The 10,920-nt window shown below is 32.6% G+C and overlaps 1 protein-coding gene across 1 annotated transcript; it reads left to right on the forward strand.

Annotated features, from left to right (window-relative positions):
- The first annotated feature begins 5,292 nt into the window (after positions 1-5,292).
- LOC125815455 (leucine-rich repeat receptor-like serine/threonine-protein kinase BAM3) lies at positions 5,293-9,791 on the forward strand. The gene is made up of 2 exons (XM_049494927.1): positions 5,293-8,172; positions 9,087-9,791. Exons 1-2 carry the CDS (start codon positions 5,598-5,600, stop codon positions 9,509-9,511), a joined length of 3,000 nt encoding a protein of 999 aa, XP_049350884.1. The 5' UTR covers positions 5,293-5,597; the 3' UTR covers positions 9,512-9,791.
- Positions 9,792-10,920: the final 1,129 nt, after the last annotated feature.

Genomic DNA, 10,920 nt, shown 5'->3' on the forward strand with positions numbered 1-10,920 from the left:
AGCACTAACTTGTCTGTTAGGTGTTGGATGGTAATTAAAAAAACACCAAAAACAGAAGTTATATATCAATATCGATCAATATTTTAGCCATGCTACGTACAGAGGGGGACCAAAAACACAATACATGTACAATTGTACAAATAGTAGTTAAATTTTTCTTTTTATTACTCATTTGAGAAGAGAAAAAGTTTTTCTTATCACTATGCAAGTTGATTTTTCCCAAGTCGCAATCTCTGATCAGAACAATGATACATGTAATAATTGATACAATATTTTGGGACACCTTATATTAGCTTCTTCTTCTCTGACTTTAGCCTGTAGTAATGTACGATTACACAACATCGATATTTCACTAAGAAAAATCAAAATATTAAAATACATAAAAAGTTTAAATATAGATGATTCCTCCGCTGATCGATACTCATGAGGAGCGGGACTAGAGTGTGGGTTGCAGGTTCAGTCAAAGTTATTGAACTCAGTTAGTTTTAAAATTCAAAATTTATAGACATTTTGACTTCTCCTCATGTCATGAAATGGTGGATGAATTTGGAATCTTGTATGATGAGATGTAAGGTAAGTGAAAACAAATGAATACTTCTAAGAAAAACAATTCGGAAATAAGTCACGTCTACACCATCATATACAGACATTATATCTCCCTCTTTAGTAACTATCTACAGTCTACACCCATCCAACGTCATTTAATTTTACTCACGGACATCATAAGTTGATGTAATTAATAATTTGGACTTAATCATGATATTGAGTTAATATCTTAAAAGGTCACTGAACTATGAGAAATTATCTAGTAAAATCATTGAACTTTGTTTTGTTTCAATAAAATCACTCAACTTAAGACTTTTATTTTAGAAAATCACTCAATTACATTTATCAATAAAATAAATTTTAAATGGCAAATCAAATTATTTTTATGTCATGTAATCATGAACTCTACCCATACAAAAATTATAAAATCTATTTATTTTTATACCGAGTTTTTTTTTCCTCTCTCGCTCTATGCCATCAAGTTTGAACGCATCGGCCGAATTTTCAACTTTGTTGTTTATTATTAATTATTATATATGCAGTGGCTGATCCTAATTACTCAGGCAGCTAATTGATGCCAAGCATCCTGTGTATTATGGGATCTGATTTACCGTTCCTTTCTGGTCTCATAGAGTTAGAGACTTATCCTTTCGAAATTAATAGATTTTATGATTTTGTTTATTTGTGGAGTTCATAATTATAATTATATGACATAAAAAATAATTTAATTTGTCATCTAAAATTTGTTTTAATGAAAAATGTACATTGGTGATTTTTAAAGATAAAAATCTTAAGTTTAGTGATTTTATTGATATAAAAAAAAGTTCAATGACTTTGTTAGATAATTTCCTATAGTTCAGTGATCTTTTAAGATATTAACTCCATGATAGTCAATGTAAACGTAGGGATTAATTATTCATGTATTAGTTATGTCATCTTTTTATCATGCATAAAATAATATATAAATTTCCTTATAGCTTGTACATGTATTAGTTATGCGGATTTCTAAATTTTCAACCAAACATCGTATTAATTTTATACATGAATAACTTATTTACAATTTATCTACCAATCGTCGTATAAGTTATACGAAAATTAATACATGAATAACTTATTTCTTATTTAGCTACAAGTGAAATCTCACAAGTGAGGTAGGGAACTCCGGCATATCGTAAGAAGTGAATGTTGAATACCAAAAGATGAGTAAACTTTCAAATCTTTGAAACATTGCATATGCTTTTAGTCAGTCATTGATAATTGAATTATATATTGCTATGGTAATATAGATATATATATATCGGAATTGATTGTGGCGTTGAAATTGAAGGGAAAAAGAAAAATAAAAGCTATCTATGGTGGGACTTTATTTTGAATTTTGAAGCAAATATAAGATGATCATATTGTTGAATCAATTGTGACACAATGTATCTTCTAGATAGTTTTTAATAAGAGGGCCATATAAAAATAGGCACATGAAAATGACCCTTCACAAAGAGTAGATCTGCACAACAAATTCATGGACAGGGACACCTCAAAAGGGCACTCCCCCTTGGCTTGTCCTAACAATAGTCTACCCTTGCCATGAGAGTTTTAAACATCAGTGGAATCACTATTTTGTACTATATATGAGCTAAGGACACTTCCTTTTTCCTTTAAATAATCATCATGTCTCAATAAATTTACGTGGTATCTCAAATTTTCTTAGGCTGGATTTATTGACGACTCCTTTAATTTGTTTGTTTGATTTAGACACCTTAATATATTGATAATAAAGTGTTTTCATTTGGCATTTCTATTTTTAATTTTTCAGAAAAACTATTGCGTGTGTTCTAAAGTTGTACTCATCGGTTATCATTATCAACATCATAAATATTAACTTTATTTTAGGATTTTTATCCCACCTTTCACGTATCAAACATGAGATGAGCTCATTCTAAAATTGATTTCGAATTAGTTAGTGCCCGTTTGGATTGACTTATTTTAGGTGCTTTTAAGCCAAAATAATTTAAGCAGTTTTGAAGTGTTTGAGTAAAGTTAAAAAGTGCTTATAAACACTTATTTTAAAGCCAAATAACAAAAATAAGCCAAAAGCCATAAGTTAGAAATCCTAACTTATGGCTTTTGGCTTATAAGTCATAAACCAAAAGCCAATCCAAACAGACCCTTAGTCTTTATCCTTTCTACCAAGCGAGCCCTTAGAGTTAGGTAGATAGAAAGAATTATTGATCATCTTTTTTCACCTATATTTCAATTTGAGTTTTGAATCTTTTGTAATTTTCATTTCATACTGTTGAAACTACCATTAAAGGTTGAAGTAGAACATTAAGTACCAATCCCATGAATGAATCACATATGGTATGAACTGTTTTACCCTCTATAGAGGAACATTCAATGCGAATCCATGTCAACCAGACTCCAGTGCGGATACCAGACGATAGAAAAAATACAAGGGACAATACTAGAACTGCATATATACACAGATATTGCCGCGCCCACAGCACAGTTTCCCATACATATTTGGGTCCAAAGATTTTTCTTTGAATGTGTTACAAGTTAAACACAATACAATAGCACACTTTTCCATGTGAAGAGCTACAAGGGAAATCAACAAGTTGTTTTTATTTCCCCTCTTTTACTTTTCTCTTGTTACTATACTTTTCTTTTGACGTGGAAGATCAAAAGCAAATGTTTATATGATCTCTCTCTTGCTTTAACTTTTGCAGCCCCCTCTCTTTAAGACTATTCCATCTTCTAAAAAAGCTCAAATAATACACACATTTACATAGAAAATTGGTCCAAATTTTCTTTTATCTATATCTAGTAGGGCAATCAAGAATAAAGCAAGTTTACCATACACCAACCAGGGTTGTGGTGTAGTGTTAAGTACTCATTCATTCTTAATTAAGAGGTCTTGGACAGTTTGAACGTGGGACTTCCCATATGAATTTGAATTTAGTTAAGCTCTAATATGGATATCGAACACCGCGTGGGAGAAAAAAAAAAAGCAAGTTACCGGCGATACAATAAAAGATAAAAAAAAGCTTCTCTGGTTGTTTCTTCCATGCAACCTATCTATACAACACAATTATATAATGATCATTCCTCACAAAACATAGTAATGATATATTAATAATCATCATCTTTTTACTACTGTGTTTGTTGCAGGCACATGTCTCCAACTTCAAGAAACTGTACTGTAAGAAAAGAATCACAATTTTAGGACTTAGAAAATTAATTAACCCCTTTTTTTATTATGCTTAAGATACTCTATACCAAGTACATAAATTGTGTTTTTCTAGCATAGTTTTTAGGTTAATTATTTCATCTATTGCCAGAACAATAACCCATGCAGAAAAAGTTATTGTCCCCAAGATAAGAAAAGAGGATCATCACTACTTATTTACTTGTTCACCCTTTACATCATAAATATTATGCAAGCAAATAAGGCATGTGTCAAGTAGGCGAAACTAGAAATTTGAGTTTATGTATTCTAGATTTTAAAAAAAAGTTATTAGGTTTTTGATAAATTTTTTAACACAAATAGCTAATGAGTTTTGTCAAATCAATTATCGGCATTCTAACGCCATTTGGTTTGTGATGTCATTGTAGGTTTTGGGCTAGTGAAAAATAGTAAATATATATTGAAATTAACTGAGATGTACGTAAACTGGCTCATCAGGATTATAAAGCAAAAACAGATGTCATTATGATCTTATAATTAGATGTAGATATTTTTGTTAATGCTCAATTATGACATAAAGGAAATTGAAGTAACAGAATTTCAACCATGTATATCCATATATATGAGTGTCTATAATATAGAAAAAAGTTATTTTTATACACAGACAGAGTAAAACATCTCCTATAAACAACTGCTAATAATAAGATGGACTAGTAACTCAAAAAAAATAAAAAATAAGATAAGTCATAGTGTTATAACAAGTTATATACATTCATAATATATGTAATAAAAAATACTTAGATAAGAATTCTTCTGTGCAGCCTAAATTATATTCTCCATAATATGATCAGATCAGTAGCTGGCCTAGTTAGCTAGTACATACTAAATCTATAATTCTCCATTATGTGTCATTAATCATTAGCAATTTTGAGTCAACATTTGCTTTGTAATAGTGGCATGCATTGATTACATATACACACCTTTTCCCTCTTTCTTTGAGTTATTTTATTGCCATGCTTATTTTTTTTCCTCATGTTTCGTATCTATATTAGAGTCTGATTAAATTTAGATTTACGTTTAAAATTTCCACATTATGGATAAAATGCTCTCTAACAAAGACAACTCTATATTCCTTGGACTCAAACCTGAGACTTTTGATTGAGGATGAAGGAGTACTTATCACTCCACCACAAACTTCGTTAGTGGCTAAAATTCTTTATCCATACTTATCATCATCATATCAGAAAATTGAGACCAACTCAGCCATTCCTTCATGAATGATTTGAAAGTGTAATTTCATCATCTCTCACTTAAATTAAAGTGTCTTTTCCACTTAAAGTTAAAGGGTATTCTTGTCATATTGAATAATAATGTAGAGTGTGAGAAAGATAATAGTATATCAACTTTACTTTTTTCTCATTATAAATCTCAACTTTAAATTTCTGTTTTTTCATCCAACGGCTGTTTTTTAAAGTCAGTAGGGACCTGCTTTTTTTCCGTTCTTTGTTACTTTGCTCAAATAAGTAATTCATTACTGTATATATACACTTAATAGTTAAAGAAAATACCATTTAATTTAGGCTAAAAACTAACTTTGATCTTCTATGTAATGTGTTGTTCTTCAGTGAGAGACAAAAGGAAAAAAAGCAAAGAGAGGAAAAGGGGAGGCTTAGCTTCTTCCTTGATCTTGAAGACTCACTTTCTTTCTTTTGAAGATGTTTGATTCTTTAAATCTATCTATACCTGAAGTTTCTCAGATTCCCTTAACTTTTTTCTCCTTTTACATTGCCTCAAAGTCTCATAATAACTCACTTTGTTTCTTCTTCAAGTCCAAACAAATTCACTTTCTTTAAAAAACTTCCAAGAAAATATGTTGCCACTTATTCTTGTCACACTCTTTACTCTTGTATGCACTTCCATTTCCTCCTCTTCCTCTTCTATTAGTACTGATTTTCATGCTTTGTTAAGTCTAAAAAAAGGATTTGACTTCTCAAATTCTGTTTTGAGTTCATGGGATAGTTCAAATCCTAGCTCAGTTTGTTCTTGGATGGGAATCAAATGCTTACAAGACCGTGTTGTATCGATAAACTTATCCAATATGGAGCTTTATGGTTCTGTTTCCCCTGCTATTTCAAGGTTAGATAAGCTTGTTGAGCTTTCAATTGATGGAAACAACTTCACTGGTGAAATCAAGATTGAGAACATGAGGAGTCTTCAGTCACTCAACATTTCAAACAACATGTTTAGTGGGAGTCTTGATTGGAACTACACAAGTTTGGTTAATTTGGAGGTTCTTGATGCTTACAACAATAACTTCTCATCTTTTCTTCCTGTTGGAGTTGTTAGCTTGGAGAAACTCAAGTACTTGGACTTAGGTGGCAATTATTTCTATGGACGAATACCGGAGAGTTATGGGGATTTGATTGGGTTGGAATACTTACAACTTGCTGGAAATGACCTGCATGGAAGAATCCCTAGAGCTTTGGGGAATCTTACCAACTTGAAAGAGATTTATTTGGGATATTTCAATGTTTTTGTAGGTGGGATTCCTAAGGAATTTGGAAAGTTGGAGAATCTTGTTCACATGGATATTTCAAACTGTGAATTAGATGGTCCAATTCCTCCTGAATTAGGGAATTTGAAATTGTTAAACACACTTTTTCTACATATAAATCTTCTTTCAGGTCCAATTCCAAAGGAACTAGGCAACCTTACTGGCTTAGTCAATCTTGATCTTTCAGCCAATGCACTTACTGGTGAAATCCCATTTGAGCTCATTAACCTTCAGCAGCTAAGTCTTTTCAACCTGTTCATGAACAAATTACATGGTTCTATACCGGATTTCATCGCTGATTATCCTGACCTGAAGATTCTTGGTCTCTGGATGAACAACTTCACCGGTATAATCCCGGAGAAGTTAGGCCAAAATGAGAAGCTACAAGAGCTGGATTTGTCTTCAAATAAGCTCACTGGTACAATTCCTAAACACTTGTGTGCTTCTAAGCAACTCAGAATCTTGATTTTACTCAAGAATTTCCTCTTTGGTTCAATCCCAGAGGATTTAGGCACATGTTTAAGTCTTGTTAGGGTGAGATTGGGACAGAACTACTTGAATGGTAGTATTCCAAATGGATTCATTTACATGCCTGACCTAAACTTAGTTGAGCTTCAGAATAACTACCTGTCTGGTACCTTATCAGAAAATGGTAACACTTCTTCAAAGCCAGCCAAGTTAGGTCAATTGAATTTATCAAACAATCAACTTTCAGGTTCTTTACCATTTTCACTTTCTAATTTCTCTTCCCTTCAAATCCTTTCACTTGGAGGGAACCAATTCTCTGGTCCTATTCCTACTTCTATAGGTCAACTCTCACAAGCTTTAAAAATTGACCTCAGTCAAAACTTTCTTTCTGGTGAAATCCCCCCTGAAATAGGCAACTGTGTCCACTTGACTTATCTAGACTTGAGCCAGAACAACTTCTCTGGCTCAATTCCACCTCGAGTATCCGAAATCCGAATCTTGAACTACTTGAACTTGTCAAGAAACCACTTGAATGAGACCATACCAAAGTCAATTGGCACCATGAGGAGTCTCACTACTGCTGATTTCTCATTCAATGATCTATCAGGCAAGCTCCCAGAATCAGGCCAATTTGCTTACTTCAATGCTACTTCTTTCGCGGGCAATCCTCAACTCTGTGGTTCTTTATTGAACAACCCTTGCAATTTCACACTAATCACTGATCCACCAGGAAAGTCTCATGGAGATTTCAAGCTGATCTTCGCCCTCGGATTGTTAATCTGTTCACTAGTCTTTGCAGCTGCAGCTATCATAAAGGCCAAGTCTTTCAAGAAAACAGGCGCGGACTCTTGGAAAATGACATCATTTCAGAAGGTTGAATTCAGTGTTGCTAATGTTCTTGAATGTGTAAAAGATGGCAATGTGATAGGCAGAGGAGGAGCCGGGATTGTGTACCATGGGAAAATGCCAAATGGAGTTGAAATTGCAGTCAAAAAACTGCTTGGTTTTGGAAACAACAGTCATGATCATGGTTTCAGGGCAGAGATTCGGACACTAGGCAACATTCGACATAGAAACATTGTAAGACTAGTTGCTTTTTGTTCCAACAAGGAAACGAATCTCCTTGTGTATGAGTACATGAGGAATGGTAGTTTAGGAGAGGCGTTACACGGGAAAAAAGGCGGATTCCTTAGCTGGAATTTGAGGTATAAAATTGCTATAGAAGCTGCTAAAGGATTGTGCTATCTTCACCACGACTGCTCGCCATTGATCGTTCACAGAGACGTCAAATCCAACAACATTTTGCTGAATTCAAACTTTGAAGCTCATGTTGCTGATTTTGGACTAGCAAAATTCTTGGTAGATGGTGGTGCCTCAGAATGCATGTCTGCTGTTGCTGGCTCCTATGGTTACATTGCCCCTGGTACATTACTTTTAACTTTTACTCACACATTCTCAATAATCAATAATAATCAATAGTCCAATCGTTCATATTAAGTGAAATTAATAACCTCGAAAGATAAAATGCAACTTGGTACAACATGTCAAAATACACATTGTATAGAGGGGACAATTATTGTGTAAAAATCATAAATGTACGTTGGTTAGTTAATTTAGTTAGGTATGTAGACATTACCTGACAAAGTGATTTTTGCCTGGTCGTACATACAACATCAATTAGTCTTATCAATTGGTCATAAAATCAAACTTTTAAGATAAATATTTTATTGCATTTTGTTTTTTTTAGTTTGGAGTATGTTGAATTAGAGAGAAATTTTGGGCTAAAGTGAAGAAGCCCAAGATCACCCGTGATTGAAGGCATAGAGTATAGGGCTTTGTTGGAGTTTTCTGGGTAATCGTAAATCGTATCATGGCCCCGTTTTACGAGAAAGCACTTAATTTCTGTGCCATAGAGAGAGTTCTTAGTGTGGGCCCAATAGAAGATCACTCTGCTAAAGTGGGTCAAAAAACTGACTTGACTGACACACAAAGATAATTGGGCCCCCTCGATTGTCGTGCTTGCCAACTCAACATGCACTTGTTCAAAAGAAATTCAACTTGTAGGCATCAACTAAATGGAATAGAGTATATAATATATAGTCACAATATTACATATTTTACTGTATAACTCTTTAAAGTAGTCAACTTTTTAAAATTGAAGGAGGGAGAGAAAGCAATAGTGTGAATAGCGATGAAGTCAAGATATTTATTAAGGAGATTCGTCACATATATTTGAAGGGTGCTAACTGACTCCAAATATTGTTTAATGCATATATATTAAATTTGCATATACATTGTCATAAATGTTAACCTATTCGTTTTTTTTAAATGTTGCAGAATATGCATATACATTGAGAGTAGATGAAAAGAGCGATGTATATAGTTTTGGTGTGGTTCTATTGGAGCTGATCACCGGGCGTCGTCCGGTGGGTGAATTCGGAGACGGAGTGGACATAGTACAATGGAGCAAGAAAGTGACAAATTGTAAAAGGGAACAAGTGACGCACATTGTTGATCCAAGGTTAACCACTGTGCCTGAAGATGAAGCCATGCATTTGTTCTTTATTTCTATGCTATGTATTCAAGAAAATAGCGTAGAACGTCCAACAATGAGGGAAGTCATTCAAATGTTGTCCGAATTTCCACGACAATCATCAGAATATAATCAACCTTCGTCTTCAAAAGTTGTTCTACATAAGCTAAAAAGCCTTGAGAATGACCAAACTACTTGTCCGAAGATTCGGAAAGAACTTTTGGTCTAACCAATTTTCATTTTTATATAATATGGTCCTCTTGGCAAGTTGTTTTAATTTTAACTTTGTATTATTCTTTATGCTTATTTAAGGTTAGGGGTTTTGTGACTAAGAGAAGTAGGAATATAATTAGTACTATGTGTTATTAGTGGTTAATTAGTTGCTTTTGATTAGTTGTTAGGGTTGGGGGTGTTTAAGTTCTTGGCAAAGGCAGACCAGGCCCAATTAAGTTGGTTCTGAATGCTTTTTGTATCATATGGTTATATACAGGTATATATTCTTCCTTTTACGGGTCAATTGATTCTCGATCCAATAATGTTTAATTGTTTATTGTTGGTCATGTTGTTGCGGGTGAATTGGTTCTCGATCCAATATGATATTACAAGTGAAATGAAATGAATAAATTATCAAAGTTCAGATAAATTTCTGAAATTTTGAACATTTTAACTCTAGATGCGATTTCTTTCAACTTTAATTTTTAAAGTGTGAAATTGATTCCGATTTTTTTTTATAAAAAAAATAAAAGATTCCGAATAACATAACTGAATTGGGCATACGGATATTGGGCTTCGCACACCAATACAGAGTAGCCCAATATTGAGGCCCAGTCTTCAACGCTTGAACACTTCAACGAGCCCAAATCATAAATTATTCATTATAAAACGAAGATAACAAATAATAATTGAAGCATTTAAAAATATTATTTATATTATACTCCTATACAATATGCTTAAAGTGAATGAGTTTTCATGCAATGTTACCTCTATCCAACTATCCTGGAGTTTTCTTAATTATATATATGAGTATCATTATATTCTTTTAATCCCATAATTATAGATGATTCCACATATATGAATTTTAAATATGATTGATTGTTCATATGTTATTTGAGGTATTTTTATTCATATTGTCACTTTTTTTTTTATATTCTTATTTATAATAATTTGTTCAACTTGTCAGAATATAAATAAGAATTTTTTTTTGAATATCTTTCTCTGTCATTGGTGTCTGACTAATTCAAATCCACACCAAGTAGGGCTTTTCGAGAGAAACACTCCTTACTGAGACTCAAAATCAAAATCCATGGTTAAATAAAAAATAACTACATCTACTACACCACATACTTTGATTGTGTAATTTAATAAACTTGATAATTTATATTATATAAAACATTCCATTCTATATGTATCATCTATCAAAAAATGGCATTATATAATGAAGAATGTTTTAAATTAGATGTCATGTTTCATTCTAATGCACATACTTTCCGTTTCTCATTAAAACCAACATTTTATTTTAGGGGAAAAAACAAAGATGTCAATATACCACTAACAATCAAACCTAATATTTGCAACAACTTCAATATCTTTTCTATCTAATTCTTCAATTCAAACAATTTTAAATTATCCCAAAATCCA

This window comes from Solanum verrucosum, unplaced genomic scaffold, assembly GCF_900185275.1.
Source record: "Solanum verrucosum unplaced genomic scaffold, falcon-dt-bn FXZP01000261.1, whole genome shotgun sequence".
Lineage (NCBI taxonomy): Eukaryota > Viridiplantae > Streptophyta > Magnoliopsida > Solanales > Solanaceae > Solanum > Solanum verrucosum.